Source organism: Chlorocebus sabaeus, chromosome 25, assembly GCF_047675955.1.
Source record: "Chlorocebus sabaeus isolate Y175 chromosome 25, mChlSab1.0.hap1, whole genome shotgun sequence".
NCBI classification, from domain to species: domain Eukaryota; kingdom Metazoa; phylum Chordata; class Mammalia; order Primates; family Cercopithecidae; genus Chlorocebus; species Chlorocebus sabaeus.
In genome coordinates this window covers 13,355,745-13,382,062 of record NC_132928.1, presented here as the reverse complement: position 1 = coordinate 13,382,062, position 26,318 = coordinate 13,355,745, and the positions used below count along the sequence as shown (strand labels likewise).

The 26,318-nt window shown below is 37.0% G+C and overlaps 1 protein-coding gene and 1 pseudogene across 2 annotated transcripts in view; one reads left to right on the top strand and one right to left on the bottom strand.

The window, feature by feature from the left end:
* Window positions 1–26,318, bottom strand: part of USH2A (usherin) — a 785,943-nt gene that overhangs the window by 560,537 nt on the left and 199,088 nt on the right. For both annotated transcript variants that reach the window (XM_037985560.2, XM_007988447.3), the window contains 2 exons: window positions 17,423–17,586; window positions 5,339–5,497 (listed from right to left, as the gene is read on the bottom strand). In XM_037985560.2, coding sequence (XP_037841488.2) covers window positions 5,339–5,497; window positions 17,423–17,586 — 323 coding nt within the window. The remainder of the gene's footprint in view (window positions 1–5,338; window positions 5,498–17,422; window positions 17,587–26,318) is intronic.
* LOC103230092 (ADP-ribosylation factor 1 pseudogene) lies at window positions 13,813–15,409 on the top strand (annotated as a pseudogene).

Below are 26,318 nucleotides of genomic sequence, written 5' to 3'. Positions count from 1 at the left end.
GGCAGAGCACCCAAAGAAGGATCATATTTGTCCCCTAGGGCTGAGACTCAGACTTTCTAGACAGCGTGCAGTTGTGGCTCATTGTTATTTCAATAAATACTTATTAGATTAGATTAAAGTTACCCTTATCCCACAATAAGGCTGTTGAAAATATTAACAAAATTTGAAAAATCACTAATGGCTAGAACAATGATGGAAAATAGTCTGTTTAACATACCAAAAGCCAAAACCTAAAAGACAAAAATAAATGTCAGTGCTGAATATTCCAAAAGATTGTCTGGCTTAAATTGGAAGGTGGAAGACCTATAACCTGATGACAATTAAAAGAAGTACAGTACTTGCTGGATTTTTGTAGCATCTGAAAAATGGAATATGATCCTCATAGATCAGAGTGTATTATACAAGAGTATTTGTATTTCTTACTTAATAAGAAATTGGAATCATATAGAATTAGGATGGAAATATGCATTTGTGTAGGAATATCATATAAGGCAATTTATAGTGTGAAATAAATAAAAGCATTTGAAAGGTTATGAATAGGATACCCATTAATGATATCATAACAAAAAAATAATACTCAGGTAAAAAGAGCTCTTATCTCAAGGTAGTTGCTCTCCTTGGCTGGGGTACAGATCTTTAACTCTGAGTTTGAAAATTTGCTGTTACTACAGACTTCTGCATTTTCAGAGCAACATTTAAAATCCTTGGCTCAGCACTGATTTTTGATCTTGGCTGATACTCTCCTGGTTTGTAGCACTCCCCCAGTGTACTACCTACCAAAGCTACATGGAATTGACCGTGATTGCTGAATATACCTCATTTTCTCATATACTTCCATGTCTTTTAATACAAAATTTATTTCATGTCAATCACTCTTCCCTAACTACAGTATCTGGCTAATTCAGCTTATATTCCTTCCTTACTGGAAAACTTTCAGTGGTTCTTAATCACCGTCATTGCCACCATAGGTACAGTTACATTTCCTATACCTCCCATGCCACCCTGTGCTTTCTTAACACCCCAAGTTTACTCTGGTTCAACATTTATATATTCTATTGTTACTTTGGTTTACTTGTATGTCTCCCCACTCCATAAGGAGAACTATTCCTTTCATCTTTGTATTTCTAGTGGCTGATACAGTTTCTGGTCAGGAATAAGCACTGATCAAAATTTTATTTATTAAACACATGAATGATTTTTCTATACATATCTGATCTATTTTTCCAGGAAATAATATAGTAAACCCCTATTATCCACAGGAGATACCTTCCAAGATCTCCTGTGGATTCCTAAAACCACAAATAGTACTAAGCCATATATATACACACACACATATATATACACACTATTCTTTTTCCTATACATACATATCTATGATCAAGTTTAATTTATGTTAGGCAGAGTAAGAGATTAACAACAGTAACTAAAAATAAAAATAGAACAATTCTAACAATATACCACAATAATAGTTATATGAATATGGTCTTTCTTTCTCTCTCTCAAAACATCTTATTGTACTGTAGACACACCTATTTTTGGAGCATTGCTGACCATGGGTAACAAACTGCAGAAAACAAAACCATGGATAAGGGGAAACTACTGCATTAAGAATATTAAGAGCCTTATAAAAACAATTGCCTGTCATCTTCTCTTCTGTTTTCTCATCCTGTCTCTATATCTTATGTTTCTTCATTTATTCCTCTCAGAGATAACTGAACCATCTTACCACTTGTTACATTGATCCCTTGATGTAGTATGGGATTATAAATTATAATATTAAAGATGGAAATGAATAAGGGTAGAAATGAAATCCCCGGGCTCATTAAAATATTTGGTTGTCTAAAACTCTAAACTTAAACTATGTTAATATCTATAGGTGATAGAAATCATTGTCACATGTAAAAGTAATCATCCTCTAGTTTCCAGTGGAAGGATTTCTCTAAAGTGACATTTAAGGACTATATCCCCACTCATGGCATCCCAAATGAGGAACAACTCATCTGACTGTGAATCTAGGGAGTCAGGGGGTAGGGAGCAAATTATGTTCAGATCAACCCATTGCTTTATCTCGCTTCTAATTTGTCTTCCTGCAGGACAAAGGATATAGTCTCTAATCTGACTTTCATCAGTAATGAAGATCAATTTTATTTTTAAATTTGATCTGCCTACTATGTCTAGTGCTCCTTTGATTCCAAACTCAAATAGGAACAACACCAAAAAACAGTATGAGTTACTATCCACTCCCTAAACCTGCAACAGTAACACAAGAGTGCTATTTCCTCCAATAACTGTTCACTTCCATCCCATGACACGTAAGATACCTATGTGCAACCCAGAAGGGGGCTACAATAGAGATACTGTTAGGGCTGATTATGTATGATCAGCCAAAGTGCTAGCTTGACCTCTACCTTAAATAAAACGTAAAGATATACCTTGTTTTTTAAAGTTAATTATTAATTATCTTTAAAATTATTTGCAATTGTTTGCATGCTATTACTAATAACAAATAATTTGAAAGCTTTAAAGATGGTACACCAGTATATCATGATCCTAGGAAGGAAAGTATGTCTTAGAGAATCCCATAGCACATTAGGCCAGCTAGAAAAAGTTTCCATTCTAAAAAAGAATTCTATAAAGGTCTCAAACAAACTGTCAAACTTGCTTGGAAGACACCACCATTAATTTTCTTTGAAAAGTTCAATGATTCTCCACCTATAATTCCTAATGCCTTGATTTAACCCAAAGATTTGTGTTCATCCAGCTGAATATAAGTAGTGTTTCCTTTACATGTTACACATGCTAGCCATGCACTAGAAATAGAGTAATAAACATGAGGCTATTATTAGAATGATACAAAGTTCTGACAGTGTTAACCAATTGTTCTTACTGTTCAAATGCCATCATGCAGATAATTTTCACATCATTAATTACAGTGATTGTCAAGAAATGCCAGAAGTGGCATTTTTTAATGAAAAATATGGTTTTAGGAAATAATACCTTGTTTAATAGGATTATATAAATGTCTGATTAGTGAATGAATACACATTTATCGTGTAAGAAACTGTTATTTGGATTCCATATTAGTGCAATCGTCAAAACAGCCAGTGTTGTAATAACATGTGATGTTCTATAAAATAGATCACAATATGTTACTATGGAAATCATGCCTCTGGCTTGAATAATATCATTGATAGTTTTAAGTTTAATTTTGCTATTGCATTAAGCTGTATGGAAAATAGGGTGACCCTAATTCACAACTTCAGAAATAACTCAACCAGTGGTACTGTCATTTCAAAATCATTTTCAATATTTTTATAACTCCTCTCTTTCTCTGTCACAAAAGTTTAAGTTTCAGGACACCTGGATCATGCTGATATTTGGAAGAAAATAAACATTCTAGTAGCAGGTTTTTAGGATACTTTGCCAACATGGCAGATGTAGACAGATGTTCATTTCCCTTTGCAATCTGCATCATGAAGTTCAGAGTTTCCATTAACTTTAAAGAAGACTTGGAATACTGAAGAGAAATGTAGGGCCAAGAGAAAGGGATGGACATAAGAAGCTAAATTCCAGTCATGTGAATTAGGTGCAAAATGAAACCCAGTATAATGCATACAAAATAAAACTCTGTGCGATGCAGGAGTTTTAAAGTCAATTAAAATGTTAAAACAAGGCATCTTCCTAACCATTTTAAGGAAGGTTATGGAATTTCAGTGTTTCGACATAGCTTTATACAGTTCTCTAACTAATTAAGCATGGTTAAAGTCGAATTTGGAAAACTGTGTATTAAATGAAGAGAACAAAATAGAAACTTGAATTGGAATTGCTGTTCTGAGGTTTCTTAAACTAGTGTGTAGCTAAACATGGCTAGAAGCAAAAATCAGAGAAGACAGAGCTGGAATAATGTAAAAATTTCTATTTTTTCATTCTGTCTTTAGGGAAACTGTGTCTAAAACATCTGAGTAAATGTTTTTTTAAGACAATGAATTCTAATAATTTGATTTCTATAAGCTCCTTTAAAATCTTCATAAAAGTTACAAAGGCAAAGATAGGCTTGATGGCTTGTTTATATCCTTCCTCTTTCAAATGTTTATGTTGCTGTGTTCTATCTCTGCGGAAATAGCAATGTGTGTATTAAATTACACTATTTGCTTGAGTGTCAGTACTCCACTTCCAGATTTAATAGTTCTTTAACCTAAGAATTAAAAAACTTGAATTCATTATAATAGAAATATCTGATAAATTTTCTATAATATTTACAATTAGAGAAAACTAGATCTATTTATTATGTCTTCCAGTATTTGTAAATTAAAGTGGTATAATTCTCAGATTATTTTAATAACTTTTAATTACTTTAAACCAGTGGTCCCCAACTTTTTTGGCACAAGGGACTGGTTTCATGGAAAACAGTTTTTCCATGGACCAAGGATGGGGAGGTGAGGAGGGATGGTTTTGGCATGATTCAAGTGCATTATATTTATTATTAGATTCTCATGAGGGCGCAACCTAGATCCCTCACATGCACAGTTCACAACAGGATTCGTGCTCCTATGAGAATCTAATGCCGCCGCTGAACTGACAGGAGGCAGGGCTCAGGGGGTGATGTTGCCGGCCTGCTGCTCACCTCCTGCTATGTGGCCCTGTTCCTAACAGGTCATGGACCAGTACCTGTCCACAGCCTGGGGACTGGGGACCCCTGCCTTAAACAATATGTCATGAACATTTTCCATTTATTGAAATGTGAACTAAGATATCAGTTTATATGCTATCACAGCCTATAATTTATTTAACAATGTACCAGGATTCTGTTATGCCATATACTATCATCTACTGAAACACTGGTGAACATCTGAATCATTTTCAATATTTTGATATTACAAATAGTATAGGTATAGACATCTTGTGTGTCCACTTATGACTATTCGCTTGAGATAAACTTCCTAAAGTAGGTTTGCTAAGTCAAATGTTATGTTAAAAGGAAAGATTTTCCATAGATTTTAACAAATTATTGTACATGAAAAGTTGTACTAATGAACTCACACAGACACTTCAACAGTTTATAAAAGTTCCAGCTTCCCCACATTCCCATCAATTCTTGATGGGGTAATTTTTTTTCATCTTTGAGAATTTGATAAGCATTAGTATTTATCAGATATTAAGCATCTCATTTTTATTGTATTTCTTTGATTCCTGGTGAAATTTGTAATTCTCTCTCTGTTTGAAACACTCTGTGCCAGACAAAGGAAACCACAACAACATTTATCCTCAATGTCAAAGAACTTAACTAATGTGTCATTTCTCCGAATACTTATTTCTATTACCAAACCCTTAAACTCACTGTATGGGTATTGATCCTCTGTCGTGTAGATTTCAAAACCATCCCTGAGTAAACTGTAAGTAAGCCAGTGAGCATTTGGAGAATCAGGTGGACTCCAGGAGAGATTGATAGCAGAAGAACTTTGAACTTGTCCTCTGGGCGGAGGTTGCTGGAATGGAGCTAAATTACAATGGAGAGAGCATTTATTAGCAAAGCAATCAATAAACAGAAAAGCAAACTGAAGTAAGATATCCAGCAAAGAGGTCTTTCTCATTCAGGATTACTTTATCAAGAAGACATGTGGTTTACCAAGACATTAATAAACAAAGGGTTCATGAGTTTTCTAAAACAAAGCTTTTTATCCAAAAGCATAAAAAAACTTTTTAGGTCAAAGCAGCTGGCATAAATATAGATGGGGGTAAAAAACCACAATAGTTTACATTAAGAATTTCTTTCTTTGCCTTTTTTTTTTTTTTTTTTTTGAGAAACCATCCAAGGATGCATAACATTTATTTTTTTACACAGTTAATTTGAAGTTGACATAAGTTCCACTGAAACTTGAAATTTAAGTAGCATAATCTTTGGATTTTTGAGAGGAAGCTTTCCATTCCATTAAGCACAATGCTTTATCTTGCTTCAGAGAGCACAGTGTAAAAGAAAGAATAATATTTGGTGATATAAATAGTTATGGATGTTAAATAATCTAAATATTATCAAGAAACAATTCAAATATACTATATGAATGTACCATCACCTGTTAGAGGTGTTTTTAAGATGTGGTACAATTGCTTATCAGGCACATAAAAAATAAGAACATTCATGTAACTACTTAAGTGACGTTTTCCATAATATAAATATATACCATGAAAACACTGTATTCTGTCACTGTAAATTTTCCTTAGTCTCCCTGCTTTTGAGAGTGAGTTTTCTTCTTTTCTTTCCCAGAATACACAAACGTAAAGGTGAAAAACAACAGCTAAATATTTTTAAGGACAATAAACCACCAGTTTATGTACTACTTTCTAGTTTAAACAAGATGCACAATCCCCCATCCATTTAAAGAAGCACAACTTATTCAAACATTCTCATTAAATAAGATGTCAAGGGTACAGGTTGCTGTGTTACCTTACTTTTAAACCATTAATATTTTTGAAGAAATATGTAAATATAATGTACAGAAAAGAATCCATTAAATAATTAATATTTTTATATGAAATATCTACAGCCATTAGAAGCCTCACTAAAAGAAAGCACACTCAAAAAAAGTAACTTGGGGAGAGCTTTCAAAAGGGTGGGAAGTACTTTCAAAAGGGTGGGCAAAAGAGATGGTGCAGTACTCTCAGGTATAGAAACTGCAGAGCGCTTTCACTATTTATGTCAGGGTTTCTCAAGCCAACCCTGAACCCTGGGTCTAATGATTCACTGGGAAGACTCAAGGACTCATCATATAGTCCTACTCATGGCTAAAATTTATTACAATGAAAGGTTACAGAATTCATCAACAAAGGGAAAAGGCATATCAATGAAGTCCAGGGGAAACCAAGCACAAGCCTCTAAGAATTCTCTTCCAGTAGAGATAGAACAGGCCTAATTCCCCCAGCAATGCATTATGAAAATGTGTGTAATGTGTTGCCAGTCAGGGAAGCTCCTTAGAAACTCAGTGCACAGGGTTTTTATTGGGGGCTGTTCATATGAGCAGCCTCTGTCTGGCATTTACCCAAATTTAAGACCCCCACAAGGAAAGCAGGTGTTAAGCCTAAACCGTACTTTGTACAAATGTTTAAATGCAGTGGTCCTCTCTTATCAGTTCTGGGGATGGTGTGGATCCAGATGCCAGCCAAAGGCCAGCTTTGTAAGCAGGTCTTTCTAAAAATAAGCAGTCAGGCTTGCTATGTTAACTCTTCTCTGCACACTGTCTCTTCCTTAAATGGGGACAGAACTCAGGGACAGAAAGGACTGTATGAAGAGCATCACCTGACAGGAGCTATGACCACTCATGGAGGGATGCAGTTAGCTTGAGGCTGCTTCTACGTGGACACAGGGAGTGGGGAATTAAATATTCGACTTCCTTTTCCACCTGCCCTCTAGATGTTTGGTGGGTCCCTCCTAGCAGCTGAAATCAACTAACTAAAAGCCAGAGGGCAATGGAGGCTGCTGATGCAAACCACATACAATCTTGGAGGACAGAGCAAAGTGGAAAAGTAGAGAACAGTAAAATGAAGTTATTCTGCAAACTAGGCAAAGACTTCCACCTCAGAGCTATTGCTAATTCACCAGGACCCATGAGTGATGAACTCTGTTTAACAGATATAATATATGAACTCTGTCTAAAGGATATAATATAATCAAATTGTTATGGATTTCAAGAGCACTTTGATCTTTATACACCACACACACACACACACACACACACACACACACACACACATGTTTTTGTCCATGGTTCTGGCTCATAACTTCCACAGTCCTTGTTAGTTCCTTGGTGACTAACACAATAAGTATGTCTTTTGTTGAAGTATTGGTGTTTTGTCCAGGGGTCCTGAAGCAGCTTCAGAACAATTTAAAAGCAATACGGGTGAAGCACAGTCTTCTGTTACAATACTGGGGTGCTTTAGGCTTCAGAAGTAGGCCTCAGAAAATAGGGTCTATCTCTGTTCTGTTCTGCTTCTACCTGTTCCTTTTTCTCCCCAAGGCAGGCCACAGAAACTAAAAATATACTCTAATCTTCCTCCACCTTTCTGTCTTAGAGCCAGCCATAAGGAAATTCTCTGACCTACCTTGTCTGATTGTGGGTTATGAGACCCTCATTTTAGAAGGGGTCTTGTCCCATACCCTGGAGGAATGAATGCTGCAGAGAGAGGCCAAGAAGACTCTGAATAGGCAGCTTTGCTGGGTTTCCCCACTCAGTAGAATAGTATGAAATCATACTCCCTTTTTCTTTAAATCACATTTCTACATAGCTGTCCATGTGTTGAAGGCCAAAAGAATGAGGGTCATGATCAACTCAGTATACCACTGGAGGCTGTATGAGTAAACACCAAGTTCTCATGAAAGCAGGATGTTGGCAAACTGACAAACTGTATCTGCACCCAGAAGGAATGCTGAGGGCCGTCACAACACAGGCACAAGTGTTTCTTGTGATTAGGCAAATCTGAAGCCTGTTAGTAATAATATGAACCTGTGATCAATCAAGCAGCTGACCAAACATTACCTCCTCCTCCCTGCTCTTTCTACCCAATAAATACAAAGGGCTGTGGAAGCTCAGGCAGCTGCCCTTGCTCACGAGAAGCAGGGATCCCCTTCTTCCCATGTTACCCTTCCTTTGAAATACTTTTGTTTATAGTTTTCATTTCTGTATTCATCCCCCTTCGTTCAGTCTTGTAATGCTGGTCTCAAGTAGTAACAGTAGTAACTGTCGTAGTGATGGTCTCAAGTGGTAATTGTGGTAGTCTGCCACATCCATGCTTCAGTCATGCTTATCCAATGAAGTTGCTATAAAGGGTCGAGGCAGGCAGATCATGAGGTCAGGAGATCGAGACCATCTTGGCCAACAAGGTGAAACCCCAACTGTACTAAAAATACAAAACTTAGCCAGGCATCATGGCATGCACCTGTAATCCCAGCTACTCAGGAGGCTGAGGCAGGAGAATCGCTTGAACTTGGGAGTCAGATGTTGTAGTGACCCAAGATCGCTACTGCACTCCAGCCTGGCAACAGAGAGAGACTCTGTCTCAAAAAAAAAAAAAAAAAAAAAAAGGGTCCAAGAGGCCATGGTTGTGGGGCAGGGGGACGGTGGAGGTACAGGGAGAGCTCCAGGTAGTTAAACGCGTGCAAGTTCCTGGAAGGTGGGACACCTAGGGAGAACATGGAAGCTCTGCTCCCCTTTCCACGTGTCTTATCCTATGCATGGCTTCATCTGTATCCTTTGTAATATCCTGTATCATAAATCAGTAAAAATAAGTGCTTCCTGAGCTCTGTGAGCTGATCTGCCAAATTAATTGAACTCAAGGAGGGAGTCACAGCCACCCCAATCTATAGCCAGAGGGTTACAAGCACAGGCAAAATAACCTGGAGCTTGTGAGTGGTGTTAGAAGTTGGGGGCAGCCTTGGGAACTGAGCCCTCACCTGTGGAATCTGCCACTACTTCCAGGTATATAGTGCAAGAGTTGAACTGGGTTGCAGGATATTAATGCTACAGAATTGCTTGTTCACCAAAGTAGTCTATGATAGTGGTGTGAGAACAGAGGGGGGGAAAGGTTGTTTTATTCTACACAGCACTGAATGTAAAATATATAAAATTCCATGTATTATGAATAGGCTTCCTAAAGACAAAGTCTGATCCTAAGGCAGACAATATTTATATCATATGTTTTAAAATATTCAAACTAGATATATGCTCATTACTCTCTTTTTGTCTTTTTCTTCTTTGGAATTTGCATTGTTCTATTAACATTCCAACAGTCTATATGCCTATTTAGACATAGGAAAAGAGTAGCAACAATCTCATAATGACACATGAGAAAAGAATTATTTCCGAATAGCGCCTTACATTTTTGAATTCATGGATTTTGCATATTTGATATGGTCATGTTGATTGGTTGAACACTAACAATGCATTTGACCCTTTCAGTGGATTTTAATTTAGGGTTTGAAATCCTGTTGTTCTTGGTGGAGCCACAAATATCATAAACTGCCTCATTTGTGGCACTCTCAAACAACCTTGCAATTCATGGCAATTTAACATTTTTTAGTGAATATTAGTGATTTCATCTAAAACTCTGCATGCTATCAGGAACACAACAGATTTCAGAGTTAGAGCAATCAAAACTGACCTTCAGATGATTTTCTAAGGCAGCAAAATGCTTTGGGGATGAAGGAAAATGAAAGAGAGATAGATGTTTCACTCCCATGTCAAAGGGTGTAGAAAATGATTTGCATTACATGAAAATTTCCTTGGCAACAAAAGTTCTTCACACACATAGGCTCTTTCCAAACATTTAAGCTGATTACTTGCTATGACCATGTCAACCACAATCTTGTCTGACTCCACGGCATAAATAAATAGTACCTCTTTGGTATTTAAATTGAAATTTTCGTAAACCAGAAGGTTTAGATGACTTACCAACACTTTTGAGAATAATATTATTACATCTTGGGCATGAGAAAACTTGACCCTTTATGTGCTTGAAGTAGAATTCCTAGAAAATGTTCACATATTCATTCAATCAAAATTGCCAAGGATGCTATTTGCATATGCCAGACTCCCTTTTATGGAATGAGAGTATAATACTGTGACTAGATCCATCTCTTTGGGAACCACGAGCTTGAATCTCCAGCTTTGGAACTTTGGTAGTTGTATGATTACAGTCAAATATTGATTGGACTCTCTGAACCTTTTCTCATTTATATTAGGAGAATAATAATGTCTCCCTGTCAAGGTTATTTTGAAGATAAGGGGTGTATGTGTATGTGTGTGTATGTATGCACATATGTATGTAGGGTCGTGTGTGTATATGTGTGTATAAAGTAGTTGCTCAATAAATATCACCTTTATTTCCTCTACCCTCCAGTAGGTTGGAAGGCATTCTTGTTGCTCAATAAATATCACCTTTATTTCCTCTACCCTCCAGTAGGTTGGAAGGCATTCTTGATTCTTAGATCCCAAGAATTATAAATGGCTTATTTGGCAATAAATGTGCACAGATAATATATACTAATGGGAAAATTACTTCTATCTTACTATCCTAATAGAAAAGTGATCACACACGGATCCTGCATGAAACTCATGAGACACTGGAGAGCACATGGCTAAGCATGAAAGGAAAAGTGAATAGAAATAACATTGCAGAATTATACTATACGTTTCCTGGAAACACACAGAAAACAGATAATGTACAAGTCTTCATCTCCTTGGTTAAATTTTTGATGTATTATAAGTGAAATTGCTTTCTTAATTTCTTTTTCAGATTGTTCATTGCTGGCGTATAGAAACACAGCTAATTTTGTGTGTTGATTTTGTAACATAGAACATTGCTGAATTTGTTCACTAGCTCTAGTAGCTTTCTTGTGAATTCATTTGGATTTTCCACATATAGAATCATATCACCTACAAGTAAAGAACATCAACTTTCTAATTTGGGAGACTTTTGCTTACTTTTTCTTGATTACCTGCTTTGGCTAATATGTGGACATTTTTGTATTATGTCTGATCTTAGATCTCAGTCTTTCATTTTTGAATATGATATTAGCTATAGGGTCAACTGCATTTTTGCAGAGATGCTTGGGTAATTCAATGGGGAAAGGATAGCAATTTCAACAAATGTTAATGAAACATTTGGATATCTATGTGTCAAAAAATAAAAATGAAATAAAAAGCTTAGATGCTTAACTCATACCATGTATAAAACTAATTCAAATTATTTCATGGATCTAAATGTAAAAGTTTAAGTATAAAACTTTAAAATAATAAAGGAGAATTTTTTTTTTTTTTACATTGAGTCAGCCCAAAATTTCTGAGATAGGACACAAAAACATGACCCATAAAGGAAAATCTTAGTAAATTGACTTCATGAAAGGTAAAAGCTTTTGCTCTTTAAAGTATACCATTAAGAAAATGAAAAGCAAATCCACAGCATGGGACGACTATTTGCAAGTTTTATCCCAAATTAATAAAGAATTCTTTAACTCAGTAAGAGGACTAACAACTCAACTAAAATACAGGCAAAATATTTGAAAGATACTTTGCCAAAAATCACATGAATGACAATACACATGAAAAGATGTTCAACATTAGTCACCAGGAAAAATGCAAACTAAAACTACAACGAGATACTAGTACACACTCACTGAATGGCTATAATGAAATAGAGTCAATGCCAAATGTTGCTGAGGCCATAGAGTAACTGGACCTCTTATAAATTGCTAATGTAAATGTAAAACGATACAGCCGTGTTGGAAAATAATTTGGCAGCTCCTTAAAACATTAAAAATATATTCAGTATACAAACCAGCCTTTTTATTCTCAGGATGTAAAGGGATATAAAGACGAATGTCCACACAGACACTTGTAACCATATGTTCATGGATGCATTATTCATAATAGACCAATACTGAAAACAATCTATGCATCAGCTGATCAATGGATAAACAAAATATAGTATATCCAGAAAATACTACTCAGTAATTAAAAGAATCTACTGAGACATGCAACCATGTGATTGAACCTCAAAAACATTTTGTTAAGAGAAAGAAGCTAGATACAAAAGCCTATACATTGTAAAAAGGCTAAATGTTGTATACTTTCATTTATATAAAACTTCTGGGAAAGACAAAATTATCTCATCAAAGACCCTATAACTAGTTTTTTGGGGCTAGAGGTAGGAGTCGTGATTGCCTGGAAATGGGCACAAAGGAACTTTTTTGAAATGACACAAGTGTTCTACAATTGGATTATAATAATGCTTGCACAAGTATAAATTTACTAAAATCCATCAAACCATATACTTAAAGTGGTTAAATGTATAATATGTAAATTATACTTTAATAAAGCTGTTAATAAAAGGAGAGCTAGAAGAGACTCTCTGGTAAGGAGAGAGAAAGAAAAATGTGGATATAAAGATGAATAAATAACAATGAGAATAGTGTCAAGAAGACAAACACTATTAAACAATAAGTGGGTAACTGTATACTTGTGTGTGTGTGTATGTGTATAATTTTAGTTAAGTTCATAGAAGGTTGAACTAACTGTAATATCATTCACTAAGAAAGAATACAGAAAACAGGAATATTTAATTTATGTTAATTCCTGTTTTGCTTCCTCTTAAGAAGCATGGCTATCATTTTGAAAGCATGAAACTAATATTTAAAGGAAAGAAGTGAATCACTCAGTAGGGAAATTGATTATAAGAAAAGGTCTAACTACTTTATTTTAATTCAATCCTCTTGCATTTTGGAAATTAAATCCTAGGATTCCTACCCTGATAGCCCGCCAAAAAAAAAAAAAAAAAAAAAAAAAAAAATCACAGATGATATTACTAAACTATTGCTAGTGGCCCCTAGAAGGTATAATGAGGGTTATAATCCTGCAGTTCCCAAACTGTGTAGTGAGGTACTATGAGAAATTTTAATTTTAAATGAAAACACTTCTTGACATCTGTGGGATACAGAGAAAAATACTAGCCAGACGTAGTTCACTGTGTCAACAATAGATAGCACTACGTTCCTTTCAATCTCATCATCTTTGTGAAGCCAGTTGTTCTGGCTGCTTCTGCCAGGATCCAACACAAGGACCATGTGATTATCAAGCTGGAACAGGAGAGAAAGCTGGCACCCTTCATCCTCATGCCAACATTTACATTTTTCTGCTCCCCTCCTATTATCAGTGTCCGTCACTCTAGCTATGTTTTGACCCCCTTTGAAGACAGGCATGTTGTCTCCTTTGTTTCTAATAAATTGCCTCTGCTGATGCTGAGCTTCTAACTTTACACAGTGTTTTTGAAAATTTTGTTAAAAACCTAGGAGCGAAACCAACGCCTGGCTCGGAGCAGCAGCCTCTGAGGTGTCCCTGGCCAGTGTCCTTCCACCTGTCCACAACTATGGGGAACATCTTCGCCAACCTCTTCAAGGGCCTTTTTGGCAAAAAAGAAATGCGCATCCTCATGGTGGGCCTGGATGCTGCGGGGAAGACCACGATCCTGTACAAGCTTAAGCTGGGTGAGATCGTGACCACCATTCCCACCATAGGCTTCCACGTGGAAACCGTGGAGTGCAAGAACATCAGCTTCACTGTGTGGGATGTGGGCGGCCAGGACAAGATCTGGCCCCTGTGGCGCCACTACTTCCAGAACACACAAGGCCTGATCTTCGTGGTAGACAGCAATGACAGAGAGCGCGTGAACGAGGCCCGTGAGGAGCTCATGAGAATGCTGGCCGAGGACGAGCTCCGGGATGCTGTCGTCCTGGTGTTCGCCAACAAGCAAAACCTCCCCAACACCATGAATGCAGCTGAGATCACAGACAAGCTGGGGCTGCACTCCCTACGCCACAGGAACTGGTACATTCCGGCCACCTGCGCCACCAGCGGTGACGGGCTCTATGAAGGACTGGACTGGCTGTCCAATCAGCTCCGGAACCAGAAGTGAATGCGACCCCACTCCCTCTCACTCCTTTTGCCCTCTGCTTTACTCTCATGCGGCAAACGTGCGGCTCGTGGTGTGAGTGCCAGAAGTTGCCTCCGTGGTTTGGTCACCGTGTGCATCGCACCGTGCTGTAAATGTGGCAGACGCAGTCTGCAGCCAGGCTTTTTATTTAATGTAAATAGTTTTTGTTTCCAATGAGGCAGTTTCTGGTACTCCTATGTAATATCACTCAGCTTTTTTCATTGTAAAAACAAAAATCAACTCACTGTTCAGTGCTGAGAGGGGATGTAGGCCCATGGGTACCTGGCCTCCAGGAGTCGCTGTGTTGGGAGAGCCGGGCATGCCCTTGGCTTTAGAGCTGTGTTGAAATCCATTTTGGTGGTTGGTTTTTAACCCAAACTCAGTGCATTTTTAAAAATAGTTAAGAATCCAAGTCAAGAACACTTGAACACACAGAAGAGGGACCCCGCCTAGCATAGATTTGCAGTTATGGCCTGGATGCTGGTCACCAGCCCAGCTGTTCCCCTCAGGAACATGTGGTGGCACAGCAGACCGCGATCAATTCTGCATGGTCATAGTAGAGATCCCCGCAACTCGCTTGTCCTTGGGTCACCCTGCATTCCATAGCCATGTGCTTGCCCCTGTGCTCCCACAGTTCCCAGGGGACAGGCTGGGAGCCCACAGCCACCCTACACTCCTGCAGGCCGCCCCACCCACCTTCAGGCAGCCTATGGGAGGCAGGGCCCCATCTGTCCCTCGGTCACCTTGTGACCAGAGTGAGTCCGTCGTCCCCAACCCTCGTGCTCGCTCAGACACTTTGGCAGGATGTCTGGGGCCTCACCAGCAGGAGCGGTGCAAGCCGGGCAGGCGGTCCACCTAGACCCACAGCCCCTTGGGGGCACCACACCTCTGTGTGTGATGTAGATTTCTCTCCCTCAGCCTGCAAGGGTCTGATTTGCCATCGAAAAAGACAACCTCTACTTCTTTCTTTTGTATTTTGATAAACACTGAAGAAGCTGGAGCTGTTAAATTTATCTTGGGGAAACCTCAGAACTGGTCTATTTGGTGTCGTGGAACCTCTTACTGCTTTCAATACACGATTAGTAATCAACTGTTTTGTATACTTGTTTTCAGTTTTCATTTCGACAAACAAGCACTGTAATTATAGCTATTAGAATAAAATCTCTTAACTATTAAAAAATAAAAAAATAAAAAAAAAATAAAAACCTAAAACAGATGCAGCAACAACCACAAGCAGTTGAAGGACTGTGCTCAGTATGATGTATCGTGATTTTAAAGAGATCAAAAACCAAAAGGAATATGTCCAGCGAAGAATCATTAGGAATGTGAAAGTTTTTAAAAATTCTGACAAATCAGAAACACTTGGAAAAAATGTCCAGTTAATAAAATATAAAAGTAAATGTCTACCACTACTAAGAATTGTAGGCTACCTTTCCAGTGACATGACTATCCAGTTTTGCCTGAGAGATAATTCCCAGACTGTGTCTCAAATGCAAGAAAGAATAGGTAGCAAAAAGTAAAGCAGGTGCCAATATTTTCACAAAATTAGTGGCAGAATTAGGCAGAAATCACTAAGATTAGATATCATAATTTCATTATAAATGATGATCTACAACTCATACCCAAAAGGAATATGCTAGAATCTTTGTTGCATACAAAGCAATCAATCGTATTGCTAATCAATATATGACACATCGTAATTAAGTGGCCAATGAAGTCCAGATTTGTGTTTAGATTGTATTTATACATGAAAGGAATTATGACAGTTCCTTCCCAAAAGAAACATAAATACCTAGTTTTACTTATTCTGAAATCCAGAGGGACTGATGAAATGTGGGATGCTGAAGAGAAGCTACACAGGTACAAAATATGAATACATCTTCTTAATCACTAGCTACGTCCTGCTTTCCATTACCTCAAAATCTAGTACAGTTGTTTTGGAGTCCAATATTCCACTACTTATCTCTCTCCCTCTCCCCTTAAATGTAGATAGCAGAGTTCCAGACATGCTGGTTTGTGATGATCTGTCATGACTTGTGGCGTTTCCTATCATTGTGACTCATGACAGTCTCAGGACACCCCAAGGAGAATATGCATAGCACAATATGTTGTAGAGGGCTCCTACCACATGTTCGCAGCAGGCATTTCTTAGGAATTCTGGAAAAGGTAAGGATGTATGATCTTGAAGTAAATATAGGAAAACGGTCAATATGTTATGAAATTGTAGAACTGCAGGTGACCTTGTGAGGTCAATGCAAGGAACTGAAAGTGATGTTGAGAAGTCAAAAGATACTTACATGTAATCTTTGGCTTTAAGGAATTAAAAATATAAATGTGAGAGATATTTAAATAAGTGTAACAAAGTAGAAATAAATATCAATTATAGGGTGAGTAATATGCTGTGGTGGATGATACTAATTATTGTAATATCAATAAACAACTAATGATATAATAGTGCCCATAAACTTTGGGGGATGGAAGAATATCAAACTTATAATAAACAAGAATACACACTATATTTGTTAAAAAAACAAACAAACAACAAACAGACAAACAAAAAAACTTACATGGAAATGTCTTTGTGTGGGTGACCAACTATTTTGGTTTAACCAGTACTGTCCTGATTTTACCACTGAAAGTCCTGTGTCCTGGGAAAACCCCTGGTCTGGGAAAACCTAGGACTTTAATCACCTCATTGTTGATTTCATTCCAACAAACCATTGTAAATTTCCCACTATGAACATAATTGTATTATCATTTCCAATTGTCTAATCAAGGAAAAGCACACATATTTTACTGAATGTATTTTTTTGTCCGTTTCTTACCTACATTCTTCACATTCTACTAAGTCTTTCTGATGAGTTCTAAATGGAGAAAGAAAATAATGAGATGCAGTCCCCTGTAAGATGCTGCTTCACAAACCAGCACTGAGCTAGAGTTCACTTACTTTTGCTGCAACCCAATAGATTGTTGACATCCAAGTGGCTTGCACTGGGAACACAAGCATCACACTTTGAGCCAGTGACAAATTGTTTACAGAAACACTGGCCTGTGACCAAGTGGCAGGTTTCATTCAAGGCTCCTGAGAGATGACAATTACAAGGCTGACATCTGAAAACAAGACAAATAAACCATCAAAGAGAATAGTGTTTTGATTAATAATTCATAGTATAAGTTACACCTACCAATAGCATTGTAGAGTAAGATGGTTTGTTTTAGCCAACAAATTGAAAAGAATGCTTGAGCTAAACAAATATAGAATCAACATAAAATAAAGGAAAATAGAAAAGATGTTTATAAAACTACTGCTCCTGGTAAAACCTGTATAAAGCTTTCTCTTTATAAACTAACTAATAGCAAAAAAGTTATTATATTGCTTTTTAAAATCCCACAGTATATCTTATAGATTAGTTTGAATCCAGTTGTTCAATTAGGAATACTGTAAATTTTGCTTTTACAAGCGCAGTTCTCCTGTCAGCTAAAAATTTAGATTGGGTACCCATAAAATTATCTTTTCAAGTGACTATCCAATTGCAAAATAGAAAACCAGGGGTAAATCATTGCTCTCCCTAAAAATCTTAAAATTCTATAGTTAGTTCTATGAAGTCTAAATTTCACTAAGAAAGTTGCTTGAGGAAGACAGGTTCAAATATTGTTGATGCCTTAATATGGGTTATATTTCATCTTCTGTTTTATGAACTAAACTTACCTATCCACAATGGTTGGAGAATACAGCATTATTCTGATTTATGAAAAGATACAAATGATGTAAATATAATAAGATAACTTTACTGCAGCTTAAATGTCTTGGATCCAAAGTTGCCTGTAAAAATACCAGTAGTGGCATTTTGCCATAATAGAAAATAAAATTTGTTCCCTCACAGTGAATTATTCAAACATGTAGCCTATGCCAATGGCACTGATTAGGATAAGCAAGGTTGGTGCCATGAGGTATTAGAGAAGCAAAACAGCACATGTAAGAAGACCACTCACCATTAAAAAGGTACTCTCCTTGTGGTACGTTTAAAATGTCAAAAGGATTCACCTATATGTTCTAATAAAGATGCTGAATGGACGGAGTTACTTTTTCCCACTGCAATTTTTACAGTGTGATCTCTTGAGTAATCATTCAACACCCTTAAAAAGGCTGATAAAAGCTAAGACTGCCAAATAAGCTGCAAATTTGTTTTATGGACTAATATCGCCTTGGGAATAAATAAAGTACAGTTTATCTTGAAAACCACTGTACTGTAGTTTGCCCTTTTTATGGTCATGATAAAAGGACATTTTCCCCCCTCAAACAACTATATTAGGTCTTTTATCTATACACATTACATCAGAATTTCATTTCATATAGATGTTTTGTTTAGGTTAAGTTTTAGAGCTGAGAAAATTATGTATTATAATTAAAATGGAATTATAGATGCAAAAATATTTGATTTGCTCTTAATTTCATTATATGCTATTATGTAGAGTCTATTGTTTATAGGCTTTTGATATAATCTTAGTGAGCATAAACAATAAGAGAAAAGCTTCTCTCAATGTGTGTGTGTGTGTGTGTTTGTGTATATATGTATAACTGCACCACTCATGTGTAAGTGTCTCTTGAGTATTTCAGTTTTTATTACCATTCACTCCTGAGACAATCACACTTATTTTACATATAATACATTTAGAGTGATAGCTTCCAGTGTATAACATAATTCCGTTCCTTGGTGTAGTTCTGTTTTTTTCCATCCAAAACATGCAGTGTTTTGAGCAATTAAATGTGTCTGTTCTTGATTTTATAGTCTCTTATCCAAGCCATTGTTATAGTCAACTTATCTGACTTGTTATAATCGCTTGACTTCAGTAAGAATTCTTCCTAAATGAAGTTCACGGGAGAAGACTTTTCTGAACATTGTAGTTTATTTTTACCCCAAAGGACACTGGGGATAATTTTGTAATTAAGGATTAAGTAAAATGATTCCTTCAGATTTCTCAGCCACTCAAATATAGTTTAAAACATTTCCAAGACTCTTTAGCAAATAAGCTACAAGTTTGATGTCATTTTATAAGTTATCCCTCCTCAAGAGTACCTCCTAAATGAAATATATTTCACATTTATTAAAACAAAATTATACATAATAAAGGAAAAGACATTTTAAGCTTAGAAAGAGAAACACCAAACTAAGATGAATTGCAATATTGATTTTGCCAGGATAAATGGTTTTTGTAATATTAATATAAAGAAACCTTTATTACACTGACTCTCTTGGTACAGCCAGAGCTTCTCCCGCAATCTGTTTAAAATCTTCATTTTTCATCCTTATGGGAAAACCTCACTTGCTAAATGGATTTCATAAAGAGTAATCTGTCAAGATTTATATAGATAAACAATTTGTGATGTTTATTGACCAGTTCATTATGGTAAACAAAACAGGAGTAAAGCATCGCTAATCTCTACCAGCAGTTTGCTATGATAGTACTCTTTGGACCCTTACGTAACTCAGTATTTACTGGTTACAATGGGAAAGAAGTTGGCCTCTGTCTCCTAAATCACAAATTTATATACTTTCCTTTCCTAGGAGTTTCTTCCAGTTGTGGAAACAGTGAGAGAAAGTGTTATCCTAATTATTACTGTTGAAGAAACCTAACTATTAATGAAAGGAATATGTTTCAGTAATGCACGTCATTGTCAGAAAATTCATCATCTGAGGGAGAACTACTGTAGGAGGCCCAGAGATATATCCCAAGATATATAGGTCACTTTATTGACATTTCTCTTTGTACACCCCTCCTCTGTCTGGGGCCTCAGCTCATGGGTACTATCAAATTGATTTAAATATTGATTGACATAAATAACATTCATTGAGGGACAGTTATGTTCCAGGACCGGAATAAACATCAAGGATATAGAGATGAATCATATAGAATTGCCCCCGTCCTCAAGGAGCTCACAATCTCGTATGCAAGATAAAATGGAAAGAGCATTAATAAAGATGTATCCAGACTCTAAAGGTCCAGAAATGGGGCAACTCACCTAGTCTGGTAGCAGAAGAAGGGATGGGAAGGGTAATTTTAAGTAAGAGTGTTGGAGGAGATGCTTGGGCTGAATGTTAAAAGATGAGTAGAAATAAGCCAGGTAAGTCGGGGAGGGGCAAAAATAGAGAAAAAAAAATAAAAAGTAGAACAAGGTATGAAATTTCAAGCAGCTCAGTACTCTTGGATGTAAATTCAGAATGGGAAATGGTGATAGGTAAACCTGGAAAGGTGAGCAGAAGTAAGATCATGCTACCTTGGGGCAGTGGCAAGGAGCAACGGAAATGAGCAGGATAGACCTGAGAAATGTTAAGTAAAATTGGTAGAATGGGATGCCGAATTGAAAAGAGAAGGGAGGATAGGTATCCAGTTACTCCTGGTCTTCTAACTTGTTGACGGGGATGATGAGACATCATTCAACATAAAGAATGAAGGAGAAAGAGAACTCCAATTGCTAAGGGATTTTAGATAAGGATTATTAATAAACAAAACAAAAAGAGACTTCAAGGCAAATTGGCAAAATTGGGCCGAGTTTTTTTGTTTGTTTGTTTTTGTTTTTTTTCCATCGGTGCCTAACACAAAGACTAGCGCACAGTAAGGATTAGGTAAATATTGTCAGATACAGGAACTGATTGTGAATAAAGCACCAGGGAAGCTTTAGACTTAGGATAGGACACCAGAGATTAATCCAAACATGGTTTGTAGCTCCAATAACAAGTTAGCTCTTTTGAGCCCCTTTTTATTGGCTTAACTCTGTCCCCCTCGCTAACCTCACTCCCAGGGAATGGACAGCTTTCTTTAAGAGCTGGTCTCTGTTCAGATTCTCTTAGACCAGTGTTCTCAGTTCACAGAATTCGGTGAGTGCTACAGTGCCCTCTAGAGGAGTTTGGTTTTCCCCGATTAACAGTGGAGTTGTGGTTTCATTGAGCTTCTTAGTTTCCCTTTAGTTACAGCCTATTAACAGCATCTTTATTCTCTTGGAAGTGGAATCAGAATTATGGGAGAGGGATTTGAGGCTTGGGCATCCATGTTGTGTGAGCTGAAAGCCATACTCACATGACTTATTGAACAAGGAAATACGAGTGTCTCATCTGAAGGGGAGAAGTTAACAGTGTGCAAACCCACCCTTTTTGGTGAATTTCCCATGCACAAATAGAGAAACTCATAAGAGCTGGACCAGGGGCAGTGACTCCCTTGCATCCAGGCAATAGTGACAGCTAAGTCCAGGCAGCTTGCTTAGCAAGGTTCCGATCTGAGAACACTATCTCTTTCTCCTTTGTTGACACTCCACATATTTATGCAAATAACTAAATAACTTCAAGATATGACAGCGGAATCAAATTTTTAAAGTGCTCTCAGAAAAAAGAGAGATTTCACTTATTCGCTATGGTCTCAGAAGGCAGAAATAAGACTAGGCAAGAAAGTCAAGAGACTGCAACTTTTTGGTCAATATAAATAATATATTTCCATTTGTTGTAGAATTACAGTTGTTTGAAATAAACATGAGCTACTTCATGAGATAGTGGGTTCCTTTTAGCTCCATGTTTTGGAGCAGAAACTGAATGGCCATTCACCAGTTATTCTGAAAAGGTGATTTATGCAGAGAAATGTATAGGGTAGAGTTTAACCAGAATTACTTTTAAGGTTCTTTCCCAGTCTATAAAGTTATGATTCTATTATGCTTAGTGAGAATAAGTAATTTGCCCAAGGTGACAGTAAATCTAGTTACAAGGTCAGCAATCTTTATCTATAAAGGATGAGATAGTAAATATTTTAGGCTTTGCAGGCCATGTGAACTCTATTGTAACTCAACTCCGCTGCTGCTGCTGTAGTAGTAAAGTAACCACAGAAAATATGTAAAGAATTAACATTGTTGTGCTCCAACAAAATTCTATTTACATAAACATGTGGCAGACCCCCAGGCTATAGATTGCTAAACTCTGGCAGAGCAGGTCATATTATGCTCATCCCAACAATATCCAGGTTCTAATCCCCCAAACTTGTGAATGTTACCTTACTTGGTAAAAGGAATTTGCAGATCTGGTTAAGGATTTTGAGATGGGGAGATTATCCTGGATTATCTAACAATGCCCAATGTAATCTAGGGTCCTTATAAAGGAAGGCAGGAGGGTAAAAGTCAGAGAGAAAACATGTAAGGACGTAAGCAGAGGTCCAAGGAAACACTGCTCTGCTGGCTTTGAAAATGAAGGAAGGAGCCATGAGCTAAAGAATGTGTGCAGGGCACAGTGGCTCACACCTGTAATTCCATCACTTTGGGAGGCCGAGGTGGGAATTCAAAACCAAAACCAGCCTGACCAACATGGAGAAACCATATCTCTACTAAAAATACAAAATTAGCTTGGGGTGGTGGTGCGTGCTTATAATCACAGCTACTCGGGAGGCTGAGGCAGGAGAATCATTTGAACCCAGGAGGCGGAGGCTGTGGTGAGCTGAGATCACACCATTGCACTCCAGCCTGGGTAAAAAGAGCAAAACTCCATCTCAAAAAAAAAAGAAAGAAAGAGAAGAAAGAAAGAAAGAAACAAGAGAGAGAGAGAGAGAGAGAGAGAGAGAGAGAGAGAAAGAAAGAAAGAAAGAAAGAAAGAAAGAAAGAAAGAAAGAAAGAAAGAAAGAAAGAAGGAAAGAAAGAAAGAAGGAAAGAAGGAAAGAGAGAGAGAGAAAGAAAGAAAGAAAGGGAAAGAAAGCAGGTGGTCTCTAAAAGCTGGGAAAATCAAGGAAATGTTTTTTTTCCTAGAATCTGCAGAAGAAATACAGGCCTGATTTTAGCCTAGTGAAACTTACTTAGAGCCTCTGATTTCCAAAACTATAAGATAATAAAATTTCATGTTGTTTTAAGCCACTGAGTTTGAGGTAATTTATTCCACCAGTAATAGGAAGCTACTGTATCTGGTCTAGTGGAAAAGACAAAACTGAAACCTGGATATTCTGATGTCCAATTGCGTGTTATTCCTATTACAACACATTGAATAAATGCTACTAATACATAAAAACTGATACTTCTTATTGGATCGTATATCATCTAAATTAAGGGAGAATATATGGTTTGGCAGCCATAGGAGATTGCAAAAATCGCAACTCTTCACCTTTCCCTCTGTGCAGGTCCTTTGCAGCTAACTGTATAGTTAGTTCTACCCATCACAAAGGGGAGTCTGTTTATTCCCCACCACCTCCAAACATAGTCAAGCCTCGTGCCTTGCTTTGGCCAGTAGAATAAGGCAAAAGTAACATCCTGGTGGTTCAGGCCTCAAGTGTCTTTGCATGTTTCTGCTTTCTTTCTTGGAAATCTGCCACTACCTTGTGAGAAAGCCCTGCCTTGGCTGCCAGATGATGACAGGCTTGTGGCCCATTTACCCTGTCACCCCAGATGACAGCCAGCTGTCTGACAAAGAGTCACTGAGGAGAGGGAATCTATGAGGCACACTCCCTAATTTTTCCATTATCACACCATAAAAGGAAATCAGTTGACAAGAAAGTTATCTGCTTTCATTTGAAGTCATTGACCTGGTTCTCAGAGAAAAGACCAACTGAGATCAATCAGAAAAAAGGCCTGTGAAAAGATTACTAGACCAAATCTATAACCTAGTGCTGAAATGTAGAACATGTGCAGTAAAACCAAAAATAATCTGGGCATAGAAGAACTTCCCTGTATTTTATGCTCCAAAAGTCTGAGCCTTTATTCTCCCTAACCAGCCTTGGTGTCCTACCCTCTATGGGCAATTTCAGTGTGTGTCAGCTAGTAAATGGGACAAATAGTGACACTACTAACTCCTTAAGGCTTAAAACAAGGTAACATAGAATATAGAGAGGGTGTATCATTAGAGAAGAAACTTTTGGGAGTTGTGATGTGTGGTTGTTATGTAAGACAACTGTGGGGTACCAGATGAATTGGAGCAGTCCTGGGGGCTATGGGGCAGAGCAGTCCTAGTCACAGGTCAACTTGAGGACAGTGCCAGTAAGTGCAGGGTGTCAAATATGGGTCTCCACTACCAACTGAGATGAATTAAATATGGCCCATTTTTGTCTCATTGTTTTTGGGTTAGACAAACACTATATACTTTTTTGCATTATTGATTTTTCAGTGGGCAGATTTTTTTTTTTTTTTGCTTCATTGTTTTCGATACTGATTAAATCATGTTTGCTTTATGTGTCAGAGGTAAATGGAGTAATGTTTGCACTAGGATCAGCTTTTTGAAATCCATGCCCCCTTTTTACTGGTAACTTTTGAAGAATAAACCACTTAGATGGAAAGAGGCAAATGATTTTCCAGCTTGGTCACAGAAAGTTATTGTTGTGTTGCATGGATTTTTGTTGTTGGTTGTGTAGTTTAGGGTCAAGGTCTGTTTTATTTTATTTATTTTCCCCTTGGGAATACAAAAAAATGTGCAGAAAATAAACTAAGAGAAAACAATATAGCAAACCTTGTTGCATCCAACAAATAGAGCATGAGGAAGGTAAGGAATATGTGAACTAGACAGATAAAGAGGTGAGGTTATTTTCCAAATTGATGAAGAAGTAACACGATACTTGTATCTTCCCATTTCATAATAAGATACTTACAATCTACTGTATATTTTGAAAATTAATATTTTAATTTCCATTTGTTATAACTGCATTGTAATTTTTATAAATGTAAACATTTCTATTTGTAACAACCTACCACAGTGCCTACGTTTCAAAGTAGATTCAATTGATTTGAAATCTACTCTGTTTTCAAAAAAATTGTTTTAACATCAGGTCATAGTTGTTTCCCTATACTACATATCTGTATACATTTATACTACATGTGAATTTTTTCCTTTAAGAAAAAAAATTTCTTATACTTGATGGAATCCCATACATCTTAGCCAATTGTTACATATTTTCAATATAGCTAATGTTAGTGTATACACAATAACAACCAGAAGTCAAAAAAAAAAAAAAGGTTCAAGAACAGTATAATTCAAAAGAGGAGTGAAAAAACATAAAAAAGAGAAAACCTATTTTTATCTCTTTTCAATGTTGAACAAAAGTCCAAACTCAAGCAATTCTCATTGTTATATTTTAAAATATCTTTCTCCATGCCCTTCTGTGCTACAGGATTTCCTCTGTAATGATTATCAAAGTTGAAGTGAAAAGAGACAGCTGAATTCATCAGTAGGATAGGAGGGTCAAGTCAAGTTACCAGCATTCCACACAACTGATTTAGTAAGAGACAAATCCTGCTGATCTCCTTGGGTCCCATATGGCCATGGGAAGCTTTATTCTTTCTATTCCTTTTAGAGAGTAGCTCTTCTTTCCATAGCACTTTCCAGCAGCAGCCCATAGACTCATTCCACTTAACAACAGAGCCAATTCTGCCAAACCTGAGAAGAATCTAAGCCCTACTCAAATTTGGGAAGTTTGGACTTAAATAATTATTTGAAGTTTTATGTCTTTTTCACCAAGATGATGATAGCATGAGATAGCATGAGACTAATTTTTATTTGGGGGGAGATGAGGAAGTAATGGTTAGTTCTGTGCTGACTATATTAAAAATGAAATGCATGAGGGACTTGCAAGCATAAAACTCAGAGAGACAGCTGGCTACAGGCCTAGAGTGCATGGCAGGCATGATCATATGTTTGAGAGCCATTAACATGTATGTAGTGATTGAAATCAGGGACACAGTTGTGGAAATTGAAAGGACATATTAAAAAGGAGTAACCAGCAAAAGAGATAGAAAACAAATAAGAGAAGTAGAATCTCAGAAGCCAAAGGAAAAGGTAATTTTAAGAAATAAAGGGGAACAATGAAATGACCAGCACATTGAAAAACCATGAGTC